At 39.7% G+C, this 26,640-nt stretch overlaps 3 protein-coding genes across 12 annotated transcripts; 1 reads left to right on the forward strand and 2 right to left on the reverse strand.

Moving 5' to 3' along the window:
- Nucleotides 1-47: 47 nt before the first annotated feature.
- On the reverse strand, nt 48-11,881 carry fubp1 (far upstream element (FUSE) binding protein 1). Of its 10 annotated transcripts, XR_006380462.1 has the most exons (21): nt 11,723-11,881; nt 11,168-11,291; nt 10,134-10,169; nt 9,917-9,953; nt 9,779-9,825; nt 9,621-9,692; nt 9,456-9,513; nt 8,532-8,694; nt 8,290-8,388; nt 7,951-8,073; nt 7,749-7,851; nt 7,219-7,458; nt 6,419-6,579; nt 6,163-6,314; nt 5,966-6,042; nt 5,650-5,775; nt 5,232-5,306; nt 4,735-4,797; nt 3,429-3,595; nt 1,240-3,197; nt 48-685 (listed from the first exon to the last, which is right to left on the reverse strand). XR_006380462.1 is itself a non-coding variant. In XM_044219869.1 (20 exons), exons 1-20 carry the CDS (start codon nt 11,813-11,815, stop codon nt 3,189-3,191), a joined length of 1,992 nt encoding a protein of 663 aa, XP_044075804.1. In that variant the 5' UTR covers nt 11,816-11,881; the 3' UTR covers nt 48-3,188. The 10 variants fall into 10 exon arrangements, 9 of the variants coding, with proteins under 9 accessions (XP_044075804.1, XP_044075805.1, XP_044075803.1 ...); XM_044219869.1 differs by having other exon boundaries at nt 48-3,197; nt 11,201-11,291; XM_044219870.1 differs by having other exon boundaries at nt 48-3,197; nt 9,492-9,513.
- A 597-nt stretch (nt 11,882-12,478) lies between these two features.
- slc25a24l (solute carrier family 25 member 24, like) lies at nt 12,479-19,021 on the reverse strand. Its single transcript, XM_044219877.1, has 10 exons — nt 18,082-19,021; nt 17,842-17,968; nt 17,363-17,450; nt 16,654-16,765; nt 16,336-16,494; nt 14,841-14,978; nt 14,626-14,736; nt 13,440-13,607; nt 13,221-13,359; nt 12,479-13,132 (listed from the first exon to the last, which is right to left on the reverse strand). The coding sequence occupies exons 1-10, from the start codon at nt 18,202-18,204 to the stop codon at nt 12,945-12,947; spliced, it is 1,353 nt and encodes a 450-aa protein (XP_044075812.1). The 5' UTR covers nt 18,205-19,021; the 3' UTR covers nt 12,479-12,944.
- A 1,756-nt stretch (nt 19,022-20,777) lies between these two features.
- dnajb4 (DnaJ heat shock protein family (Hsp40) member B4) lies at nt 20,778-26,351 on the forward strand. Its single transcript, XM_044219992.1, has 3 exons — nt 20,778-21,302; nt 22,921-23,501; nt 25,496-26,351. The coding sequence occupies exons 1-3, from the start codon at nt 21,092-21,094 to the stop codon at nt 25,724-25,726; spliced, it is 1,023 nt and encodes a 340-aa protein (XP_044075927.1). The 5' UTR covers nt 20,778-21,091; the 3' UTR covers nt 25,727-26,351.
- Nucleotides 26,352-26,640: the final 289 nt, after the last annotated feature.

Genomic DNA, 26,640 nt, shown 5'->3' on the forward strand with positions numbered 1-26,640 from the left:
TGAGTTCCTCTACAATATAAAATTAAACTAAAATAAATGAGTCCGGGTTATTTGTTACAATTTTATTAATGAACATGGCAACATTTCAAAAGTCAAAACAGTTGATTGAAAAAACAAACCAATAGATTTAATATACACAGCACATGAAACCTTTTTACCTCTAAGGCATGCTCCTTGTTTAGTCTTCTACACCCCCACGAACTGTGTTGAAACACTGAGCATCTCACATGTACATGGTGAACAGCCTCAAACAAAACAACTTGACCCTTGAACTACACAGAAAAGTGATTTTAAACTGAACCCCAAATTTACTGCCAATAAAAGTGCATATGTAATTGAAAGTACATTAGTTCCTGTCCTCATCCAACTTTCTAAAGCACATTCCTATTGACTAAAGGTTACTGATGAAAGCATTAAAGCGATTAAAAAGAAACCATCAGACAACTCTAAATACACTATGGCATCATTGTTTAAAAAAAAAACAATCCGAGCTGGAAAAACATGTATCTGACCAACACTTTGCAGTCACAGAATTCAAATTTCATTGCGTTGCTGTTTTACCTTATCACTGGAGCTCTTGAACGGTCTACGTTCAGCAGTGGGATTGACTCAAAGGATTCCTCCTTTGGGGACAAACTACGACAGGGCCTGATTCTATGACCTAAGCTTGCAGCATCCTCCAACACTGTGAGCGAGAAGTGAAGGCAGCAGTGTTTCAATAGTAGATTTGCACTGCACTTGAGGGCAGATTCACACCACGACAGAAATCAAATCATGTATTTCACCGTTTTTGACCTAGCGGTTGAGCACATTGCTTACTTCTGACAACAGGTTTGCATGGCATGCAGTTTAAATATACCAGTGTCAAAGTTGTCTAAAGCATCGATGTTACAGTCACTGTCAGACTTACCGGGATGTAAAGAAAGCTATCATCAAATATTAAGCACATACGACAATGACAACATTTCCTCAGTGAGCCTATGCAACAACTTTTTCTGGGTAAAGTCACTTTTTGAAAAAGTCAAACTTCATGTAACAAGTCATACAGCTCATATCATGCAGTTCATTCATGAAAGCAGATTATCTTAAAAAGGGCTGTTCATACTTAAATATCTTGGACATTTTACAACTAAGCATAAATGCATTGAGGCATGTTAAAGACACAGGTAAGCATTTCTTTGCATGTATATTGGGTAATGTCACTGGACAAAAACACTTGTTTCCTTAGGTTTCGCTTACCTGTGTTATTGCAGCAGAACCTAAGGTGCAAGGTCTGGGATGACACTGCAAAGATCAGATATATTGCACTGTTTGCCATCAGTGAACAATGCAGTTTTGCAAGATTTTTTTTAACTTTAAAATGAATAGCCTTTCACAACAGTGCTCATTCAGAAAATGTCATAATCAATACTGAACTAGTCAGAAGCTCTTCCACTACTAGCATTCCACATGCTCATATAGTACATTAAAGTAATAGCAGAAACCTAAGCATGCTACACTGGAGTAATGCAGTAAGACTTTTCTAAGCAATATGTTGCAATAAATGGCATGTAAAAACATAACAGTCTCAACTAGACAATGGCACTTAGCAGGTCAGGAATTCAAAACGCAAAAAACCACATGAACATCCTTAAAACAGTTCCTACCAACAGTGTAACAGAGTGCTGACATTCAAACCCTCAGTCCAGAAATCCAACTGGCACTGAAATGCTACCTACACAAACAATCTAACAATCTACAAAATATCAACATACTGTAAAGGTTCAAAGTCTGAATGTTGTGCAGTTAGTGGAATCACACAAGGGGAAATGAGTCTCAGAAACATGTGGTACAAGAATCAGTCTAAAGTACTATTCCTCTCCCTCAGAACATTTCATACTTACCCAGAGACATGGGGAAAATAGCAATATTTGACAAAAAATTAAAAAAATACTACATCTTTTGCAGTTTATAAAGCATCAAAAATAGGCGGGTATCTCTCAGAGTCAGTCACAATTTTGTACTTACAGTATAGGAGGGCTCAACTGATGGATGAAGACTGCTTAGCCACCCCCGACCCTACAACATCTATGTTTTGATATTGGATAAACACTAACAGAATGGGCACAGCAAAAACGATTTTTGCAATGTTTTTATATTAAAAAAACATTCTTTTAAAAAACAAATTTATACATGAGTTAGTTCGCAATTTCAAATGGGCAAGACAAAAGTTTCAATGCATTTTTGAATACAGTGGCAATTTACCCGACTGTCCTGGAAAAAGAACAGCACAAAAAAAAAAAAAATTATATAACACTAAAAATATGCAACATTACTTGAAACCACGTTTTCTGAGGAACATGTTAAGAAGAACACTTGCTTACCGCTTTTCTAAACTTGCCTGTGGAGGAGGAAGTGTCTATCAAGGCAAAATACAGTGCATACTACCTCAACAATGTCAGCAAACCAGATACAATTCAAGAGTGCCACAGCAACGCAGTTAATGCATGACTTACGGGTACATAGATACCTGATGACTTTCTTATGACAAAACATCTGTCTACTACTAAAGTCAGAGCAGAAGTCAGCAAGCAGAAGTGTAAAAAAAAATGTCTATCAACAAGGACGTTTGTTGGTCTGAACCACTCAGGATCACTGCACGCACATAATGTATCTAAGAGCCTTATAGACAGTTGGAGAGAGACAGGACAGCACAACTTTGAGTCAACCTTTTTGGACAATTAAACACACACATGGCCTGCATTTTAAACTTTCCCCCCCTCCGTAAAACAAAAACGTACAGAAACTCATCTGAACCCTTTTGGTTTAAAACCACCCCAACTTACCAACACAGGAGGTTTCAGTTTGTTTTATTGCAAAAACACAACAGGCAATAGCATTTTAAAACTGAGATGATTTACATGGTAATGTCTACAGTTTAATAAACATGAGTTCTAACCACATTTAATGTAGATACAGGGCTGGAATGACCATATGTATAATTACCTCACTAAAAACAAAGCATTTACAAGAAAAAGGAAAACAAACAAAAAAAATGAAAGAGGACGTGTTCGCCGGGTAATCTGCCATCTATGTGAAACGCTTTCAAACCAAGGAAATTTAAGATCTTCATCAAGGCGTCTGCATCCAAACATTTAACAAAGGATTTTGTTTCGACAATGTAGCATTTACTTTATGTCCACTTCACATTACTGGCCCTGTGCAAAAAAATACATAGAAGATACATTGCATGTTAACAGCAGAAACAGTGGACTCAGCTTCCCAAAATAAAAAGCTAAAAATCTGTGCAGGGAGGAAATGGTTTTGGTTAAGTTTGTGAGGCTGCTGCAGTCACTGGAACCCTGTAAACCTGATGAAGGAAGGGGTTAGGGCACAAAAGAATTGAGTATTCAGTGGATGTGGAGGGCAGATTCTTATCGGGGGTGTACCTGAGGGGCTTGTGGTGCTGCACCCATTGTCTGAGGGTTGCCTGTGCCGTAGTAAGCGGCCTGCTGACGGTAGTACTCCGCCCAGGCAGCGCTGTAGTCTGGCTGGCCTCCAGGCTGGGAGGCTGCTGCTGCCGCCGCCGCCGCTGTGGCCTGAGGGGCCGCTTGACCTGGAGGGTAAAACAATAGAGAACCCATTGGTGCACTGGCCAGTCGCTTGAGGTTATCAGATCCTAATGTAAATGCTTAATAGTTGTTTACTGTAGTGTGGGCAGCTAACCACCAAGTTAAAAGCAATTCATCTTTTCATTCCAAGTCCTACGAGTTACATAACAGTAACATGCATCCCAGCATATCAACCAACAACTACTACTAGTTCCAACTTCTACTAATCTCCCTTTAAAAAACAGAACAAATTTAGACCACAGTAACAGTTTAGTGTTTGTAACATTTGAGGTGGAGATGACATTTATAAGAAGGGGAACGAACCCACCACCACTTTCTCTGGGTGGCAGGTCAGAAACCTTCTGCCTTTCTGTTGGGCGGCTGAGAGAGCAGGTACTCTACTACAGAGGGCTGCTAAAGGAGCACAGCCGCCCTTAAACATTAAAAAAACATTTCACCTCGGATCTACGGGCGAACACTTCAGAAATCTGATTTATTAATATTGTACATCATCCATTTTCTGGATGTTACCTCCATAGAAAGTTAATAGAAAAAGTTGATGCATGATTTATTATTAAAAAGACAAGACTGTCAGTTTGGACACCCACAGATCTTCTCCCTTATTCTCCAAATGACTGCTGTGTAGTTGCTCGTCTTTGACCAGAAAGTTTTCCATCAATACCTCTATCACGGTAAACCGTCTTTAACTGGTCTCTCTATGTGGGATGGACATTCTTATTTCCAGCTATTGACTGGACATTTCACACAATGTAACCCCCCATTCGAGTCACTGAAGTTTCTATCACATACTCTTAACACCAGGATCACAGTTTTTTCCTAAATCATTTGCCTCATACACGCCAAACTGTGTTGAAATATGATGCAAATACAGAAGTTACTAACTATTGTTGCGACTCCAAATTTGTGATTGTATTTTCATCATGAAAACAAAGACAGAACTGACAATGCAAATCAGTGGTTTCACGATATAAATGCATTAACAAATGCACAAACAATAGAGTTCATTATAACTCCATGTAACTGTAGTTGAGCAATCTAGAGATCTCAGATTGGGAAGTAATATGTTCAATGAGTTAAGTGTGATATCGGCATCAAGTCTAATTTCACAAACAGGAGTACAAACCTTGTTTCTTGTAATACTCCTCCCAGGCTTTCGTGTAGTCCTGAGGTTGTTGACTCTGTTGACCTGCAAAGAGAAGGGAAAACTTGGTCAATGCATCCAAATGTTAAATGAGATCAGAAACAAATTCACAACATTGATCCTACATTGCATTATTTAAACTCTACACATTCAGTAGCAGTGACACATTCATGGTGCATGGAAAAACTCTGCCATCAATGTTGATAAAGCCCTAAGATAGTCTAGAAAATAAGCTACTCTAAGCTCATAAAAAAGGTGGTTCTGTGTCGACAGCTCAGTCCTGTAGATAGTCAAAGTGTTGCAGTCTAAATAGCACAGGCGTCAAATGTCAAACCAAGTGGAGGCACACAGAAAACGCTCCACAGCAGGCCAGCAATACTGACAAATACGCAGACCTGAAAAAGAAGCCGATTGAATGCCCAGTAGCTGTTTAGACTGTCTTGTGTTAATAGGTGTACACTGAAGCTACGTTCGTATACCCATTTTCTTGTAATATTCCTCCCAGGCCTTGGAGTAATCTGCCTGTCCACTCTGACCTGCAGCCTGTGGGTCACCTGTTAAAAAAGACGGTACTTGTATTTAGTGAATCATTCTCAGCTGTTCGTCCTCCACCTGCCTGCGTCGAGCTGTCAGCCTAGGGGGGAAAACTATCCTGTCCCTGGAGTAATATAAAAAAGATCTTTTAAAAAAAAAAGGGGGATGCTCTGCAAAAGCAAAGTTATTTAAAAAGGTCAAACCAAACCAACTTGTCTCCTGTTAGCGACACCAGGAAGACATGAGCACAGGACACTACTAAAAGTAAAGCTAGTAAACTACACTGCTCTACGCCTGTCTTAACAGTTTCTGCTTCTTCTAGAAGCACAGACACGCTTGCTAATCGAGAAACACTTCAGTTACCTTGGCCGTTGGTTTGAGTCGTGCCAGGAGCTCCGCTTGTCGGGGTCATGGGAGCCTGCGGCTGCTGGCTATACTGAGCATAGTAGGCTGCCCACGCTGCTGCATTGGCATCGGCTGCTGCTTTATCTGGACACAAACCAGATTCATTAACAAAGGCCAAGATAAAAGCTATAAACATACAGTTATAGCTGCCCATTATATAATATGATATGTATCTGAGTTAGTGACTTCAGAGCAATAGGATAATCATTAAGAGCTTTTCAATTCCCATCAAACGTCAAATGTACCAGCGTGTCAACTGAAAGCAGGTACTCACTTGGATCAGGTTGCCCCTGTTGCCAGTGTGGGTAGCCATTGCCCCATCCCTGAGGCTGGTATGGCGCAGGTGGACCACTGATGAAAGAAAAATAAAATAAATAACCATCAACTTGCCACACATTCACCCGTGTGAGTATTCTTCTTATCACAACAAGCTTTAAAGATGAGGTAAAAACAAATAGCCACTGTACTCACTGTGGTCCTGGAGGTCCCTGGTTGTATGGTCCAGGGTTGTATGGACCCATGGGAGCACCAGGGGGTCCGGGTGGTCCAGGAGGACCATGTGGGCCTGGACCTCCATGTGGACCAGGGGGACCGTGTGGGCCTCCCATTGGAGTGACTGGTCCCTGAAAACACAAAAACGTCCCGGTCAGTAAACCAGCTTATTAAAAAAAAAAAAAAGGAAACAAATGCCTCCATGGGGGCTCATTATCAAACTATTGTGTCTTACCCCAATTTTCTCCTCCACCAGCTGCCTGGCGTAGTCGATCTGTTGAGGGGAGCCCCGAACAGTGAACATTTTAATGTTGGGATCAGCGTTGGGTGGAGGATTCCTCTGTAGCTCAATTCTGGCTCCAGACTGCTGGCTGATGCCCTTGATTGTCTCACCACCTGAAGAGTTCAGAAACAAACATTGACCACAACAGCCAAATACGTTTACCTTTAATGAATTCACCAGCTTCTCTCCTTAAGAGACCACAAGAGGAGCGTGGAGGACAAAACAGCACAAATTTTAGTAACCCTGGAATACTGATAACATGTGCCACATTTAAAATTACGTGCATGTTAACAGACATCAGTAAACTTGAGATATTCAAGCTAGTATAATGAGTACCAGGCACGACCTTTTGGGGGTGATTTAAATGTATTAAAAACTAAGAAATAAGCATACAAATCGTGCAACAACCAGTTGTGTCAATCCCATGTACTGGGTTCAAAATAAGGCCATTTTAACTTCCTTTAATAGGAAGTGGAAAGTCAAGGTGCTAACAAAAAGGGAGAAAACCCTCTAAAGCAAGTTACATTTTCTGTTCTGCTCCAATTTGTTGGTTTTGTTGTCATCTTTTTCTCCTTTTACCCACAAGTGCTACATCCCCTAACATAATGAATGATGCTTTTTTTGACATTTAACCAGATATTATTGAACTTAATATCCTAAAATTCCCTTTGCTTTACACTTCGGATTTGTCGTAAAGCTATGGCACTTAAACTTTCAACAAAGTGTAGCCCTGCTGTTAAGGGGTCACTTGCCTTTCCCAATGATGAGGCCGGTCTTCATGGTTGGGACAGTGAAGGTAAACTCCTGCAGGCCACCAGGGGGGCCCATGTTCCAGTTCCCCTGCCCGCGACCACGACCTCTGCCACCCCCATGTCCTGGGGGGCCGCCTGCCTGGACGCTCCTCAGCAGATCGGATATGATTTCTGCTGCGTGCTGAGCCTGATCAGGGGGGCCCATGATCTGTGCTATCCTGTCTGGAGTGCTGCCATCATCTGGAGGGAGAAAACAGGTTGATCAGAGACGATCAAGACAAGAGTTTCTGAATTTCTGCTCCTGGGATTTAACCAACTCTCCAACTACTACTCCACTGTCTAACTACAAAGTCTTTATGTGTGTTCAGGTCTCAGATAGTTTAGGGTTAGGGTTATACATCAGCTGTTCAGCGTGGTGCATGAGTTTTCATCACTGACCATACACATTTTTAATTCTGTCCAAATGACTTTGCTTTAGGCCAAGGTTGTTTCTCAGTTCTTTTCATTAATGAGCAGTCTTAGTCACTCACCTGGTTTAAACTGAATCCTGACGCCTGTGTCATTCTGTATTTTCTTGATCATCTCTCCGTTTCTGCCAATAACAATTCCTACTGCAAAACGGGGGACAGGAACCTAAATGATGGCAGAAAACAAAACCAAAGTTAAGAAAATGGATTCAAACCCTTGTCTCCAAACTGAACAAATTAAAACAACTTATTACAAAATACTCACATCCAAGCTATCTCCTCCGCTGCCGCCTTGTCCTCCGCCTCCCCCAACTCGTGAACCATACTCGCCCCTCTGCTCCCTGAAGCCTTGATCTCTGATCAGCTCCATCACCATCTCCTTGGCTTGCTGAAGTCAAAAGAAAGTACATCTCATCACAGCAATACTCCACTAGTCTCCATGGAGACAAATAACGAGGCATGTAGAGGGACATTTTGGCTCTAGGCACGGGTTTACACAACAAAGGGGTGAAAGCAGAGGTAGCTCATATATCAAAATACGTCTTACGCTATCATATCCCGATATAATGTTAGAAGTGCAATGGTCACACGGGCGAGGACCCACCTGAACTTTAAAGGGCTCTCCTGAAATGCGGAGTGGCTTGTCTGCACCTGTGTTCTGGGGTCCATCTTGGATCATGACCATCTTCACTCCAGCTCTTTCCTGCAGGAAAAAAGAACAAAAAAACCCCCCCAAAAAAAAAACATCAGAGCGTGTGTGGGCCAAATGTGCTTAAAAGACTGTCCCTGTGGTCACTATTGGTCACTATATGAATCTGCTACTAAAAACACTGATTGGACACTCACCTGAAGGCTTTTGATGGTTTCTCCCCCCTTTCCAATGACAAGTCCAGCTTTAGAGGCAGGGACCATAATCTCCTGGACAGTCATTCCTGGGCCGTCGTTGTGGTTGAACGCTGGAGCCGGGCGCCCCTTCTCAACTATCTCTGTTAGTAGCCTCTTTGCAGCCCTGGTGGGAGAACAATGACCATAATACAGACTGAAATACTTGACAAAGACCCAACAAAAATTAAGATTGACTATAGTTGCTGGAATTTCATTTACAACAAATATCTGATATACAAGAAGGCAGTATGTGATTTGTCCCCCCTCACAAAAAGCATCAATATTTTTTCCCCATTTCCCACCACGCCTCAACCCCCCAGTGTGAGTAACAACTGACAGCTGTTGGTTATTACTACGTACAACCCTGGCTCCAAAAAGATGTAACGTAGACTTGCAGTATTTCGGACACTTGCTGTAGTAAATTTGCTTCGCTGCCTTAATACATGCATACACAAGCTTGATTGCTCGCCTTGTCTCTGGGAAAAGGTCTTATGTAGTACTTCTAAACTTATAAAGTTTATAACTTACGGTGGAATAACTTCATAAAAAAAGAAAAAGAAAAAAAGTGAGACCTTAAACCTTGAATATAGTATTTTCCCACCCCGGAGGGTCCTGTCAAAAAATCCTTCCCACCTGCCTATATGTGCAGACGGACATTGGAAACTCACTGCGATTTCTGACAAATTAATTAAGCAGATTCTTCTTGGATGCTTAGAAGATAAAAGAGCGAACATTTGATTTGAAGAATGTATTTAAATAATTTACATACAAAAGGTCAACTGTCCGGAATACCGTGTTGTCCGAAATACAGTGAGTCTATGTTACATGCTTTTAAAACTAAGATTTTCACTTCAGGGGGCCATTAAACAAAAATAAAAAACTTACTGGATGGACTCTGGTGGTCCTGTTAATGTCACTGACCTATCTGGCATTCCTCCACTGTCTACAACACAGAGAAAGAGCAGTTAATGCAAACTTCACAACAAAAACAAAAAGTATAATTTCTTGATATAACAGATCCAAAATATCTGCAAAGAGATCTAAACTTACCAGGTGCGATCTGTATTTTGCATCCCGACTCCTGCTGCAGACGTGATATTTGTTCGCCACCTCTTCCAATAACTAGAAGATAAAGGTGTGTTACCTTCAAATATTCAATATTAACAACACTAAACTGATGCTTTTGCTGTGTTTGAACGAAAACTTACTGAATCCAACCATTCCATCTGGAACCTTGAATTCCTCTGATATTGATCTGAGAATAACAGAACAAATCAATGTGAGCTTTGTAATAAATGGCCAAATGTGGAAGACAAAATGTAATTTAATTTAACTCAAGTACCTACCTTGGGGGGCCACCCATTCCTCCCATCGCTGAAAAGGCTTGGGAAAAAAAGAAAAAAAAAAGATAGATATTACAGTACATTAGGGGGGAAAAAGTCAGCGTATACAAGATCAACCCATGCACCAAATTTCCAATTCATGCTAATTTTAGGTAGTAGGTAGGGAATCATTAAAAACTACAGCCACATATTTAACTAACTATATCATCAGGTCACTTACCATCATTTGTAGCCACTTTCTTTGTCTCTGGTTGGTCTGTGACAACATGAAATAATAACCAGCATAAGTTTCTCTCATTACACCTACCATCACATTACTAACAGTGTTCAATCTGAAAATGGCTTATCAGCATTGTCTGAAATTTTACTTAATTTTGTAAAGCCTGCATAGCCACCACACATAGAGTTGAAATATACTCTAAATTGACAGTTTTAGGTACACCTAGCGAAAACTAATGCAGTCCTACAATTAAATTCTACCTCCGTGAAAGTTATAATGTTCAGTTTTTGTTGAAACTGCTCCAGAGAGGCGTTGAACCGACTTTATGATCATTTTGGAGGCTGTAGTTTGTGGTGCTGTCTAACTGTATTGCGTTTAGATGTTTCTAATACTGTGTCCGCCCTATTCAAAATGAAAACAGACTAAATTTTAGACACAACTCTCAGTTGTGTGCAATACAGCTCAACAGCACCTAAATGACAGGGCTGAATCAACACCACTCCAACTGTTTTAACGAACACTGAATATTACTATCTTCATGAAGGGAGGATGTATTGCAGGACTGCTGTAACAAAGTTAAACTGAAACCAAAACCAACACTGGCTGAACCTGCTTAAGCAGTATAATGACTCTCAAAATCCCCATCACCAACACTTCGATTTTTAAATTAAATCGTGAGATTACACATTTGTTCCCCAAATAATAAACAACAACAGGTACTGATTTGAAACTGCTGTGAAGACAGACAGTGAAAAAAAATCATCCAACTCTAATCACATGCAATAACTAACAAACTGCATGGGCTAAAATTGAAAACACCAACATGAAAATGAACTGCTCATGTGGTTAGTAGTAATGTACATAATGTCAACACTTATTGGTGAATATGCACATTGATATAAAGACAACATTGCTGTAGATTTAATTTAGTTGAGTCAAGAACATTTCTAGGCAAATATAATTTAGTTGCTGCTAATACACAGAGGCAAGCATTAACTATCAAGACTTGCATTGAATCGATTTGAGTCACTGACCGATATTCAGGTTAGGCATGGGAAAATACCCACCAGCGTCCTCCAGGGGCCTTTTCTGGCCTCCGTAGCCAAATTCATTTGTTGGGGGTGCCGCAACGCCATCACCGCCGATTTTCGCTGCGATCTGAAACACAAAGCAAATAAAGACAAACAACAACTTAGATGATTTCTTTGCTGTTCGTGTTTGCTGCGTTTGGACAAGCACGCTGGCTGCGGCCTACACTTCTGTCCGGAAGTCCGGCCCAACAAAGGGAAGCTTATACTTCCACTTTAGCTGATCGGTTAATGTGTGATAAACATTAAAAGCTTGGGTTCCCAATAACTGATCGTATTTGTGAAATTTAAATCAGTACATTATCAGTACTCCACTAGGATTGCTTCTGTTTTCGCTTTTGCAGTGTGGCGCAACGTCAGCTAGTCATCGTTCGTTAGCTTAGCTTAACTTAACGTTAGCCTGTCGTGAAGCCGTGTATAACGGCAGAAAGCAACGAAACTCGCTGTTTGCTCCTTACGTCGAAATTATTTTTGGACTAAATTACATAATAGTCGTCTTACCTGTCGTGCTCGCTGTAGAGCGTCTTTAAAGGCGTCGTTCATTCCGCCACCGGCATTAGAGGACGGGGGAGCCACGCTGCTGTAGTCAGCCATATCCGTTGCTCTTCTCCTCCTCGGCGCAACAAGATGGCGGGTTTCATACACGGGATGTGGACGGGAAAACCCGCGGTCAAATTTTGTCTCGCGATAACAGCCACACGTTGTTTTTTTTTGTCTAATCTGACGTCGCTCTCCACTATTGGTTGCTAATCTGGCCAATGCGGTGTAGTAGAACCTTCAGTAGCATAAAATGAAAATACTATGGTTAAGTACACATGCCTATAAATTGCTCTAGTATATGTACTTATTTACTTTGAATTTCTCATATTTATCTGAAATCAATAAGCCTTTGTAGCTGGTTCTTTAACAATAAATATTTTGTAATGTTTTGCATATATCATTGCAATTGTAAATCATGCTTTAGTCTATACTTTATAACTTTGTCAAAGCGTTTCATGTTTGTGATAATAATGAGTATTACACATTTAATAATAGTCTTATAATGTTATGATTTTTCCAAACTTGGCTGCCTTACTATAAACTGTGGCTGTGACTTGTTACATAGATAAATTAGCAACAATTGTCATAACACTTTAAAATCCAATACATGCCTTGACTTGTAAAAAACAAAAACGGTATAAACACACAAATATTCACACACCCATAATGTAAGACACAACTCATTGTTCAAACTCATTATAAAGACAACACATCAACTAACTGTTTAGCACTGTTTAATGTTAAATGGAAAAGAAGATGCCTGCCTGTAATGAAATAAAAGTTTATTGTACAGCTCACACATGTCCTCATTTACACAGCCCGATCTTAAGTGGGCATTTATTACACTTGTAGACTTGTAAATTACAAGTCAACCATGCATCAGCACTCAGTGAGGTGTGCTGTATTTAAATACTCATATCTCATGCTCTTGGTCAGTGGTAAACCTTAACTCAAGCTTTAAAAAAGCTACAGTTAATTAAAGGTTGAATCACATGATAATACATGTCTGGCAGACTTGCAATTTCAGCCATTTTTTAAGGATTCCAGTTATTTTTAGACATTCATTTAACATGAATAAGAGTTCACAGTTTTTGTCTTCTTTGGGTTCTTGATTAAATCCCTAAAAAAATAAATTTAAAAGCAACAATTCAGCACGCAAAGAAATCACCTTCTTTGCTAGATCTCAAGACTCCGTTGAGCAAAACACATTTTCAAATTTTCTAGTTAAAGTGTAGTTTATCAGAGCACATGGAATAGCCCTGACGAAGCTGGCTCCCATTCCATTATAATATCCTCTAATTCCACGTCTTTCATATATCTCTATAAGTCCTTGTAATACACCTGAAGCCGGACGTGAATCTGAGCTGAAAGCTGGAAAACGAGACAAATGCTGATGAGTAAAACATCTCAAATGGTTTCAAATAATCTCAAATGCGTCACAGAATATGCACAGGTTTACCTTGTGCTTGCTGCTGAGTTCGGATCACTGCCAGTGGGTAACTGGTCATTTGTCCAGAAGCAAAAGCCACAAAACTGAAGAAAAACAGTTTGGAGTCACTGTTGTAGGCTGGATCACTCTTTGCCCAGTTCATGATTGACTGCAATAAGAAGCAACTCGTTAAAGATGGTATCTGTCACATGAACATGTATTTGATCTTTGAGTGTTGTTCTGTCTCACCTGATGAACTGCACACTCCACACCTGCGTAGGGGATCATGCAGAGGATGCTCGGCTTGAATCCTCTGTAAAAGGAGGACATCGACTCATGTCTGTAAATAGATTGGGCACATGCCACAACACCATTGTAGGTGCCAGCTTGCTGCAGGTTCAACCTCACCTTCATCACCTGTAGGGGAGATAAGAGGAGAGAGATTCCTAAAATGAACCTCCATTTATACACATTTTACATTTTACACATTCAAGATATTCACAATAATCAAAATACAAACAAGGGGTTTCATTCCAAACATTTACTATTTCAAAAAATGTGACACTTACTTTGATTTTATTTTAAATAACGCTAGTCGTAATGGTGCTACAGTAAATGAAAACTCACTGCAGCTTTTCCTAAAATTTCTTGCAAAATAAAACCCCAACTTTTCACATTACTATCAATTTAGATGATATACACACACATCCATATTTAATAATGCTACTTCACATTCTTTGCATGAATAATTATCACAACCATTTGAGACATTGGTGGGATTACTGCAAACAAGGGAGATCATTAATGAGAAGATTATCAGCGTCAGTACTGGATTTTATAATATGTGGCATCAGGTCAGATTTGGTATAAAATCTGTTGTTTTACAGCACAGCAAGGAAACTGCTTTGTGGCACTTAGAAGTTGAGGGTGTCACAAAGGCAACTAAACATTTCAGTCTCCCTTGGGAGTATGTGAAAGTATGTGAAAGGAGCACATCGAACATTTTTCACCTCTTGAATAAAGTGAAAGATAAAACTTTTTTATTATACTTGTACATGACATGACATTGTCATGCCCATGAAGAATGGCAACAAGATAGCAGTGTCATCTTTTCTTGCACATTATCATTACTCAGCATCTCAGCGTCAGATTTTATGAATGTGTGTGTGTGTTCCTCCTCATGACTGCCTAAAGCACCCAAGTGCTTTAAAAAAAATGTATTTTTGATGCAACAGAATCATCTCCACAATATTCTCATTTGTTTACAATAATTAAACCAAGACATCATAGTTAATAGGGCAGTGACATACTACATACTACATTTAAATTAAAAAAATTGTAATAATCTATATTTTAACAGTGTTCAGCTGTTATGCAAAATACAGGACAGGACAGAAATGTTAAAGCACTCAGACCTGCCACTGATCTCTGATACCTCTAAAGGGTAGAAGGCAGCGTGAGCAACAGCACCGGACACACAACCCAAGCCGAAACGCTGCTGCACCGTCAGGGTGTCCTGTGTTCTGTTTTGGGTGTACACCTTCATCTAGACAAAGTAGAGAAGCTCTGAGTGCACTTGTCAATTAGAAATAGGAAACTGGTGCATCCATAATTCATACTAGAGAGGCTGTCTGCTATTTTATGCCTCACCTGGGCGTAGATAAGACACTGTAGCGTTGACTGTGGCGTTCCTTTCAGCACATTGACGGCGTTTCCTTGCCACATCGACCGCACACCACCTGCCCTCATCTCCTGAAAGCCTTGGGAGAAGGCCTTGGATCCATGAACCTACAGAGCACACAGGAAATACTTTTTTATAAATCACAGTCATAGGCAGCTGCAATAAATGTGCAGCAATGTGATGCCTCCTGAAAAACAATTTGTTGATAAATACAGGTACGGATGCTACAAAAATAACAGGGTCTCACATATTTCTTTTAGAGCGACAGTTTAAAACAAAACACAGACAGTAAAAATGATGTGATATTGCTGTCAATCTCTTTTCACTTGCTCCATCCACAGAGGTCAGAGGTCAGTGTCAGCTACAGCCAAACATAACTAGATGTTATGCAGACTGAGCTCTTTGTCCAGGATACTTCAGCATAAAGTGTATGAAGGATAATGAGAAGCATTGACTTACAGCGGCTGCAAAAAAAAACCCACTAAACACATATGGTGAGACTCATAAATCCTTTGGCCCATTCTCTCTCTCATACATGTTAATAATATGCCACATGCAGTAAACTGTAAGCTGAATGCTCCTCCAGTATCAAGAAACGAGAAATTATGTAAAACAAGGTGGGCTAGCTAATAACAGACTGTCTTTACTCCCCGACACAGTAAAGTAACACCAGGTCATTTACAACAAAGAAAAAGAAACTTCTGGTTTTCATTCTTTACAATTTGGCTTATGCTTGTTTGTCTTGCTAAAGTTACTGAGGAAATACTCCTTTAAATTTCACTTTAAAATTACTTTATGTGAGTTTAACCATGGAAGTTCATTCGGGACCTTTGGGAACAGTATATGTAACACAATAATCTAAGCTCAAAGGACCTTTTACTCGTTTTTGGAGCTTTAAACTGCATCTCTTCGGTCAACAAATAGAACAAGTTACACTGTGAGATGCGGTTAAAAGCTTTGAAAGATAGTGAGTAGACCTTTAATCACAGATTATTTTGTTAAATAGAGTTTATGTGAGGTTTCAGATCAAGAATGCTCTCTGTTAAGTTATGAATAAGTTATACAGTAAATGGCACTGCACTTAGACATCTTAAATCCTACTTGAGCTTCATACAAGTCAACAATCACACAAAACCTGTGCAAACCTTTATGCCCAGTGTGAGAAGTTCTGTAGCTCAAAGCTCATTGTGCTTCCAAGGATTCTCTGTAACTGTCTTAAACTTTTGTCCCACCAGAGTGAAACTTAAATGTCACCACTATTATGACAGTTGAGCCAGTGCCATGCATGTATGGAGGTGTTTGTGTTTGCATATCAAGTTAGTCTGATATACTGTTCCATTGAGGACCATCAAAAAACCAAGCGTTGGTGTTAGTAAGTAACATGTTCTGGGGTATTTGTTTGGGATCAAACATCCACTCATGCATTTCACTAATAATGAAGTAGCACCTGACAGCGGAGCTGACCTGAAGTTGGGTCTTCAGGCGGTCGATGGGTGCCGTCACACTTCGGGATACAGCATCTGCCAGTCCTGCTGCGACGACAAACGTCCTCCACGCACCAAAACCAGACTCCTCTTCAGGGAACTCGATGGACGCTGCGCGGCTCTCACCCACATCAAAAACCTACAGACAAACAAAATGTGGAAACACATTTAACATCCTTTAATCCCTGTGTTATTACTCATGCTTAAGTGGACGGCACATGCGTCACAGTTCGTGCACACCTTTGCTTTGCTGAAGCATCAAACGTAACATGAGCGTGATGCTGCCAGAAGCTCTTACCAGATTGTGTTTCCACGAGGACACCAGCTCACCGATGTTGTCCACAGGGTTGAGGATGACATGGTGCAGGAATTCACCCCAGTCCACCGTCATCGAACTGTCCTTATCCATCCTGGTGTTCGCAAAAACAACAGCCACAGCAAATTCTCAGCGTTTTGTTGGTTTGTTTCATCACATACTGTAATGAAGAATCTTAATGGTTTAAAAGTTGCTGGTAATGTCTTTATTGATCAGTAATAAGTAACTGATTTGTGACAGAGCAGTGATACGCTGTTATAGTACATAATTACACAGGTTTGGCAGGTAGTGACCTGAAGCACCCTTTTGGCTGTGCAGCAGTCCTCAAGCTTGTAACTGCAAGACTGCAAAACTTATTTTATTTGCATTAAGATATGAATTACTCCATAAGCATGAATATATATATAGACCCATTTATAAAGTAATCTATGGTTAACTTATCCACCCATTATACCCTAAAGGTACCTGCTTGTATAGTGATGCCAAAATCTTTACAATATGACACCTATTTAAAAAGCACTAATGATGATGAGCGTGTGAAACGTGCAAACATGTGTTTTAAACTCTGCTGAACCCAGAACTACATCTGCTAAGGTTATTTTTTGTTTTGTTTTTTTTTTACATATTTTATATATGTTTGTTTAAATGCAACCATGAATCCATGAGGTAGTGGGCAAAAACAAAATCTTACATTTGAATTATTTGTTTTGCATTCGGCTTTGATATGACCACTCCTAACTCCTTAAACAAACATATGATGTCGTCCTGGTCAATCACCCCTGATCAGAGAAGAAATGCACACAATTACAAACAGATACTGATACTGCTTCTTCCAGTGATACTGTAAACTCTATGAGTGCAAGCATCACAGCCTGTAGTGCTGTGCAGTGGATTGTCTACTGTGCCTTTCTGGTCTGACCTTGAAAATACAGTTTATTGTCATGATATTCATGAAGAATATGCCCAGGTAGAACTACTCATCTTCTACATCAGTAGTAAAACACAGTATGTTGTTTAAAGGAGAACAACATGCTTAAAAAACAGATTCAACAATCATTACATAGTGTTTATGGTATGTATCCTACAAGGCTATTGCACTTTATAGCATTTTCTTATGTTTCCTTGAGAAATATAACATTTTTCAAGAGGTAATTGGCTCTGACAACTCACCACACTTGTTCTTGTCAAGGTCATGAAAGTAAATTTTCCATTTCCTCTCTCTGTCCATCATGTAGCTGAGGAACTCTTCATAATCCAGCAGGCCATCTTTGTCTTTGTCATAAGAATCAATGATATTCTAGGAGAGAAAGAAAAAAAAACACTTAGCAGGTTTGTGGTGACATTAGAGCCTGGCACATACAGTGCACATACATGCGGGTAAAAATAAAAAAACATTATTAAGAATATTACCTGGACCTTCCCATCCGCTGAGAGGATCCCATGCTTCCTCATTTCGTTGTGGAGCTCCGCCACAGATATGAATCCATCCTTGTTTTGGTCCAGTTTAACAAATAAACCACGAAACTGATCCATGGTTCGTTTAGAAACTAGTTAGCCTCCAGACTAAAAAAAAGGACAAGATGTAAAAAAAAAAAAAAAAAAGATTTAAAAAAAAGGAGAGAAATGATGCATTGATGATAATCAGAGATTATTGACCTGCAGCTCTGCTTTGACGCTGACTCACTGGCAGAGCGCAGTGCCAATGCAGCATAAGCGCTTTTAACATTTGCTCAAAGAGAAAACCTCACTTTCTCTGTGGGACAGCAGGTGGCGCTGTGGCTGCAAGAGAGCCGACCACAGCTCATCATCATCATCATCTTCATCACTGTGCCCCCTCCTCTACCTCAGGACCTGCTGCCAGAGTTATATAATATAATATAAATGTATGTAATTTTGATTGAAATTGAGCAAAAAACCTTCATGTTTAGGGTTTGATGTGTTGAGGCAATACAATAGAAATGGTCTGGATAATGCATGCTCGGGTCAAATGACACACACAGAGTACATAAATAACTTCACTGAACTACAAAAAGCAGGAAAAACAGGACAATATCTATATTCTGCCTTTATTGGTCAATGGTCTGCTGTTGTTGCTGCTATTTTAATTTAATATACAATTAGCACAGAATGAAAATATTGTTTTGTTGTCTTGTTTGGAAAACTTGAATTAGCCGCCCCCAAAAAATCTACAATTAGCTACTTTTATTTGTTTCGTTTTGGCTTTTTTTTTCTGTTATGTTTTGTATATATGAGATTGTTTTGGCAGGAGTTTATTCTGTTATAAACAACATACACTCAACACATCCACATATTCACAAAACAAACAAACAATAACATACATGGAAACAAAATGGATAAAGAACGGAGAAAACACAATTTAACATGGGACCAGGACATGGACAATAAATAAATTAAAACATTTGTATTTTTTATTTCTCTGAAACGCTTAAACACATCACATGTGAAGCACATTTAACAGGTTTATATGTGAATCAGCATTTCAACATGTGAACATTTGGGCACATGTGGTTTTCAGACATTTCACCTCTGATAATCTCATATATTATATTAGATGCTTTACATCTGGACTCCAGAAAAAGGAGCTACTGTTACAATAGCTAATGGGGATCTAAATAAATAAACATTTGGACATTTCACAGGTTTGTTTCTAACAAGGGTGCACTTTGTTAATGTTTTTAGTTTCAAATGTGCTCTATAATTAAGTGACTTTACCTGAATAGTATTCTTATAGTGACTTATTCTGTATGTGGACCTAAAAAGTGAGTTACTGTGACCAAATAAACCAATTCATCGCCTGACATTCCTACAGTACTCCTATAGCGGTTCCTTTGGTTATGGTTTTGTTGTGATTTTTTTTCCAGCTGTCAGTTTGCTGTGTGATGACGTCTGTTTATAACTTACAGAAAACACAATGAGCAGGACTTTTTTCACCTCTCACCTGGATGATGTGTAAAAGACAGTAGCCGGCTTTCAAAATAAAAGCAGTTCTTGTTGTAGGCCTACATGTCCAATGAATAAAAACTAAATTAAAAAAACAAATCAGGCACAGACTATAAATGGTACAGCCATTGTTGCCTCAGATTTGGTTAAACGTCACTCTCATTATTTGTGGTCATTATTTCATGAGTTGTGATTTCATTTGGGCGCCCAGCAGCCAATTTTTGCCCCAGGACCCTCTTTAGCAGGCTAATCTGGCCATAACCATTAGTGATGACCATATTTTGTTGTCCATTCTGATAAATATAACTCACCTACCAGCAGTGGTGAAATGTAACTAAGTACATTTACTCAAGTACTGTACTTCAGCGCAAATTTGAGGTACTAGTACTTGAGTCTTTTCTTTTCATGCCACTACTTCTCCTCCACTAAAATTATCTGACAGCTTTAGTTACTAGTTACTTTACAAATGAATTTAGAGCTTATACAATATGATGTTTTGTTCTAACTTAAACTACCCAACAGTTTATACAAGTACAGCTGAAACGATGAGTCAATTAATCAATTAGTCGATTGACAGAAAATAAATTGCCAACTATTTAGATAATCCTTTAGTCATTTTTAATGCAAATATACATTTCATGTTTCACAAATGTGAAGATTCGCTGCTTTTCCTTTTAATTATTTTAATAATTTTAATTAATTTTTTAATAATTTTGAGGTTTGGACTGTTGGTCGGACAAAACAAGCATTGTGAAGGTGTCACTCTGAGTTCTTAACAAACCAAACAATCAATCGATTAATCGGGAAAATAATCAGCAGATTAATCCATAATGTTTATTTTTAATTAGCTCCACTTCAACCAACTACAACAGTAAAATCCTGCTTTTAAATTGATGCACGAGTAATAATAATCTAATGCTATAATATATAATAGTATATCAGTCACAGGGGCCATTTTCCTGATTATACTTATATAGCCTACTTTTATTTAAGTAACATTTTCAGTGCAGGACTTTTACTTGTAACAGATTATTTTTACAGTGTGGTATTAGTACTTAGTAGCTGACACACACACACACACACACACACACACACACACACACACACACACACACACACACACACACACACACCGGAACCAGATTTATTTCTTGCGTTGAACTTGACGCTGGCGCTGCGGATGCAGGAGAGGGAGCTGTGGCTATTTAAAGAGGGGCATCCAGTCACGGATAAATAACAGAAGGTCCACGGCGTTGACTAACCGCCTCTAAATGGTTTTCATCCCACACTGTGTATCTGTGCGCGGCTTCTTACTGTTTATTAGTCCGGACTGAGGCCGCTTCACCGCAGTGACAACCATCCGTCGACCAGTCCACCCAGTCCAGTCTAACAGCTCTTTCTCCGAGGGTCTATTCTGCTGTTTTAAATTGTATTTCTTATTTTCGGAGATACCTGAAAAATGGGAAAAGATTACTATAAAACGTTGGGTATCTCTAAAGGAGCCACAGACGAGGATATTAAGAAAGCTTACAGAAAACAAGCGCTGAAATGGCACCCGGACAAAAACAAGTCTGCAGCCGCCGAGGAGAAATTTAAGGAAATCGCCGAGGCATATGAAGTCCTCAGTGATCCGAAGAAAAGAGAAGTTTATGATCAGTATGGAGAGGAAGGTAATGTGCCTTTTTTTTAATCGCATTGAATTACATTTTTACCCTTGTGTGACGGTTTTTAATTCACCTTCAATAGGCCAATACCGTTATAAACCCGTTATAAAGCCTGGATGGTTGGATGTAAAACACAGCTGGCTTTAATTCAAGTCACTCACTGCAACCAGCAGGCCTAGGAAACAGCTGTTCAGCAGCTCATAGGCCTACAGTTCTGTGCATTTTATTGTACGGATTAGCTATTACACTATATCTGCAGTTATAAGCCTCTGTTATAAGAGGAATAAAAGGCCTGTCACCATTTCCACCAGATTTTCTTAAAAATGTAGGTGTTGTAATTGACAAAAAATGTATTTTGATTGTCAAAGCCTGTATGTACAGTATGTCCTACCTACAATGTCTGAACATAGAGGTTTAATATTCAGTCCAGATGGTTATGGGTGGGAAGCATGTTTGATGTGAGGAAGGGAAAAAGACAACCGGCCATCTCCATCTTTTACAAAATAATTATTTTACCATTTAATGTAACAAAGGGTACATGCTGCACATCTTCAGAAAGGGGCGGTACAAGTGAAACAAGCTGTTTTTTCACCTGTAAAGCCTGCAAATGAATTCTACTAGAACCCCAAAATGTAAACATGAACAATATGGCTCCTTTAAAGACTCACTCCAGCCGTACAACAAACAGAGCATCTATATGTGTGCTTGATTGGTGAGAAAATGCAAGTTCTTTAACATTGCCACTGGACAAACTCATTACCTGAGTAGATTATCTACTGCAGTATCTCAAAAAATGGAAGATCTTGAGTGTGTATAGATTCAGAATTTGTCCATCAGAGACTCAAGTTCCTGACTGTCCTTTAAAGAGCTCCATAATTTGATCCACTTTTGTACTATAAAGTATTTTTGTCTAAGTTTTAGTCTCCCGATACCTCAACTCAGGGTACTGACCAGTATACCGGTTCAATACTAGTGCTCTCCTTTTGCCAAATTTGTGGAAGTCACTGGGATAATTTATATCTAACATGATACTAAGGATTGCTATGGTACTAAAAACTGACTGACTGGCTGTCGTGACTGAATGCATTTAAGACAAAACACTGACATTTTCGAATGACATTGACAAATAAACTGCAGGGCTGCAACAAACATTTATTTTCTAAATTGATTAATCTGGTGTTTATTTTCTCAATAAAGTCATTAATCATTGGTTGGTTAATTGAAAAATGTCCATCGCAATTTCCAGGTGACGTCTTCAGGTGTCAACAAAAACCCAAACATATTCAGTTCACAACAATGTTAAGGTTGAGGAAAAGCAGCAAATTCTCACATTTGAGCAGTTGGAACCATCTAATGTTTGATATTTTTGCCTGAAAAATCAACTAACTACTACAATTAATCAACTAATAATTGCAGCTCTAATAAACTGTATTTAATGTGGATTAGTCACTTCATGGCCGGTACCCAGTCCGCGTAATAAAGTCAGTATCTGGTCTAATACCTATCTGATGGACTGGATCGTGCATCCCTATTGTCAAAGTAGGCATCACTTGTGGCAGAAACCTCTCCCACTGCTGAGTGCTAATGTTAGGATGACTGATCAATCATTTCTGTTCCCCATCAGGTCTCAAGGGAGGAAACGGGCCCACTGGTGATGGACAAGGCAGCACCTTCACCTACACCTTCCATGGGGACCCTCACGCCACCTTCGCTACTTTCTTCGGGGGTTCAAACCCCTTCGAGATCTTCTTCGGGCGTAAAGCCAACGGCCGAGACGACGAGGACATGGAGGTGGATGGAAACGACCCCTTTGGCTCCTTCACCAGCTTCAACCTGAACGGATTCCCCCGCGACGGGCATGTCGGCCCCGGAGGGCAGCAGCGCCGGAAGCAGGACCCAGCCATCATCCACGAACTGAGGGTCTCCCTGGAGGAGGTCTTCCACGGCTGCACCAAGAGGATGAAAATCTCTCGCAAAAGGCTAAATCCAGATGGCAGGACCATGCGCACTGAGGATAAGATTCTCACTATTGAGATCAAGCGGGGCTGGAAAGAGGGAACCAAGATCACGTTCCCGCGCGAGGGAGACGAGTCGCCCACTACCATTCCTGCTGACATTGTTTTCGTCATCAAGGACAAGCCACACCCTCACTTTAGGCGGGAAGGCTCGAACATTGTGTATCCTGTGCGTGTGAGCTTACGACAGGTGAGGCGTTTTCTATTCTGGCACCCACTTTGACTTTGAGTGTAGCAGTATTAATAGAGTCTGATAGATGGATTAGTCACACACGGGGGGGGGGATTCAGAACAAGCTCACATTTAGTTTAGAGTGCTGCTTCAAAGCTCTGATGCTCCAAAAAGCCTGGTCACAATCAATAAGCCGTAGGTAGTCTGCCTCAAAAGTTGTTTTCCCTGGAAAGTACAGGCGTACTGAATGAGCATAGTACTGAACCGCACACACGCTTTGGCTGTGCACTTATGCAATCTAGATCATCAACATTGAGAAACAGGAGCTGTATCACAGGGAGGGCAGAGAGGCGGCGCCCACCCACGCTCACACACTGCAAGATGTTCTTATATGGTTCCTCCTACACTCTGAGATGGATCTCACTGCCTCGTCTCATATTTCAAATCACCTTTTAATCACATTAAATGTTTCCAGTCAATAAAAAACAATCAATACTATACTATAATCAGAATAGTTGTATATCAGCATGAAAGTTCATTCATGACTTTGGTCAAACAGTAGTTTGATAAAATAATCTTAACTCAAGCACCACTTGACCCCTAGCTTTTTCCGGAGCTTTCCACAGCATCTCACAGTCTTCGTTAGAAAGACAAGAAAAGAGAGGGAAAGATCAAGCTGGTCGCTCACGTCCAACGCCAAAGACGATCTTTGAATAGAGAGATTACGACCACCTGTTATCACCTGATGACAAGTGAGCCATCTCCACGACAGCTGAGCAAACTCCATCCACTAATGAAGACTGCTGATGTGGTCTATAATGGTTGAAAGCTCTGGAAAAGATATCAAATGGACCTTAAATTAAGCTTATTTTGTAAAAATAGTTGTATAATTTGCTCAGTGTTCAAATATCTATGGTCCTGTGTAGGTCTGTAAATAAATATACAGCAAAGTGTGATGGACTCGGGTCAGTTCCAATCAGAGATCAGGACTAATGGTACAGTACGGCCAATTCAATCTCAACTGTCCATCAAGTAGCACAAGCTTCAAGGATATTTATAGCTGAAGAACTGTAGATATTCAGGAGGCCGGTTTGGGGAAACCATTTTGCAAGAATTAGAGCAATTTGCACGCAGTCTACTAGAGCCGCACTGATATGTCGGCCAATATTATCTTATCGCAGATATAAAGTGGCAATGTATAAGTTGGCCGACAGGCAGAAAAAAGAAATTGCAATACAAAAATGCCAAAGATGTTTGAGGCAGTTTAGAAACTGTCACTGGTATATAGTTTGTCCTCTGAACACTGACAATTTTATTTTTCAATATTAGTCCCAAGTGTCCAGCTCAGTCACAATTCTTTAAAAACAGGGATTCTTATGAAAAATGTTTATGTTATGTGCTTATGTGTAAAAGATTTTTTTTAAACTGTCAAATACAGATGTCAGTATTGGCTTAAAGAAATCCAGTATTAGTCAGGAAGTACATCTGCCAACAGTGATAATAGATGTTTGCATTCTGAGATTAAGTGTGTAAATGTGTTTACAGCAGAGCTGGGCAATAATTCAGTGCTTTTCTTTTGTCAACTTTCAGCTGAATTGTATCGTGGTGACATGATTATTCCCTGTTCCTGTTTCCAAATATATGTTGTCAAATGATTGTTAATGATTACAAGCAACTGGTGTTTTTATTTTACACGCTGACGACTTTGGCTTCATGTAATGAATAGCAATAGATCCCAGTCAGCTGCTTTGAATATCGGTTTTATTATTTTATATGTGAATTTGCGTACATTTGCTACATCGTGCAATATGTTGATATCAGAACACATCGTTACGACTATAATGATGTTCATTTCAACCATATTACAGCACTAGTTTACACACAAAAGAAGATTTTGGCTTTAATCTCAGCCAATGAACAGATTCATGTGTTATTTTTGCCCACAGTAGTAGATCGTGTGTGGGTTGCCGTTCTCCTGATTCTCACTCTGACTTCCATATTCTTGTCTTTTAGTCGTTGTGCGGATGCTCGGTTACCGTGTCGACGATAGACGGGAAGACGTGCAACATGAAGATCACGGATGTCGTCAAGCCTGGCATGAGAAAGACTGTTGCCGGACAGGGTCTCCCCTTCCCCAAAAACCCCGAGCAGAGAGGAGACCTGGTGGTGGAGTTTGATGTGAACTTCCCTGAGACGTTGCCCGGCAACGCCAAGGAAGTCCTGAAACGGCATTTACCTACTTAGGACGAAGGACACGGACTGAACAAGGGGAGATAACCACATGACAGCGCTCACCCTCGTTACCAAACACACACACACACACACACACACATACACACACACACAAGGACAGTTGTGACAGTTCACAGATGGACCCCCTGACGAATGTGCAATTTCTATTTTTGAGCTATGTGGTGATTTTATAAATACCATGCATGCTGCCAAGTTGATATAAGTGCAAGTGAAAGACTGTCTGGGTTGTTGATATCTGAAAGTACACATTGTATGTATGTGGGTCTTTGCCACAATCACTTTATCTGTTTGTTTGTTGGAAATATTTGGTAGTGAACAAGTCTACAGTTTCCAAAAAAACCATCCCAGTGATCCTGGGGAAAATTGCAGTGCCAAACAGTACATTTTCTTGCTCTCATATAGATTTCACAGGCTTCATTACTGACATTTGTTAACTGTCATTCACGTTTATTTTGTCATTAAGAGATAAAAGCCTCAATTTGGAGGCTGTCTTAAAATTTGCGTACAAGTTATTCAAGAGGAAAGTGGTTGAATGAATTGGATTGTCGTGTGCATTTTAGAAACTTACATGTGAAGATATTGAACTTGAATTTTAAAATAAATATTTCCACATGAAGTCATCTTGAGCTGTTGTTGTGCAATAATGGAGAGGCATTTGATGAATCCTCTTCCATGAAATAAACAGTGTATTAAGAATAATCACTTTAAAACCGTTAATGCTGCTTAGGCTTATTTATAGTCAGTGAACAGTCTGCATAGCAATATTACACAAAATGAGCACCTGAAAATGGTTCTTCAGAGTTTTTTTAATAGTCAAATGTGGATATTTTGTTGTTGTAAAACCTATAAAGTAACATTTCTGATGTGCAAAGGTCAATATTAAAAATACGTCGACTGAATTTAAT

The sequence above is a fragment of the Siniperca chuatsi genome, linkage group LG13 (genome assembly GCF_020085105.1).
Source record: "Siniperca chuatsi isolate FFG_IHB_CAS linkage group LG13, ASM2008510v1, whole genome shotgun sequence".
Taxonomy (NCBI): Eukaryota; Metazoa; Chordata; class Actinopteri; order Centrarchiformes; family Sinipercidae; genus Siniperca; species Siniperca chuatsi.

Excerpts from the sequence above, each read along its gene's own strand:
- fubp1 (XM_044219867.1), bottom strand. The coding sequence starts at position 11,815 with ATGGCTGACTACAGCAGCGTGGCTCCCCCGTCCTCTAATGCCGGTGGC. Across the intron at positions 9,954-10,133 it reads GAAAGTGGCTACAAATGATG|CCTTTTCAGCGATGGGAGGA; the intron begins GTAAGTGACCTG and ends TTTTTTCCCAAG. Across the intron at positions 8,074-8,289 it reads GAGAGCCCTTTAAAGTTCAG|CAAGCCAAGGAGATGGTGAT; the intron begins GTGGGTCCTCGC and ends TTTTGACTTCAG.
- slc25a24l (XM_044219877.1), bottom strand. The coding sequence starts at position 18,204 with ATGGATCAGTTTCGTGGTTTATTTGTTAAACTGGACCAAAACAAGGAT. Across the intron at positions 17,451-17,841 it reads CCTTGACAAGAACAAGTGTG|GGGTGATTGACCAGGACGAC; the intron begins GTGAGTTGTCAG and ends TTCTCTGATCAG. Across the intron at positions 14,737-14,840 it reads AGTGTCTTATCTACGCCCAG|ATGAAGGTGTACACCCAAAA; the intron begins GTGAGGCATAAA and ends TACTTTGTCTAG.
- dnajb4 (XM_044219992.1), top strand. The coding sequence starts at position 21,092 with ATGGGAAAAGATTACTATAAAACGTTGGGTATCTCTAAAGGAGCCACA. Across the intron at positions 21,303-22,920 it reads TGATCAGTATGGAGAGGAAG|GTCTCAAGGGAGGAAACGGG; the intron begins GTAATGTGCCTT and ends GTTCCCCATCAG. Across the intron at positions 23,502-25,495 it reads TGCGTGTGAGCTTACGACAG|TCGTTGTGCGGATGCTCGGT; the intron begins GTGAGGCGTTTT and ends CTTGTCTTTTAG.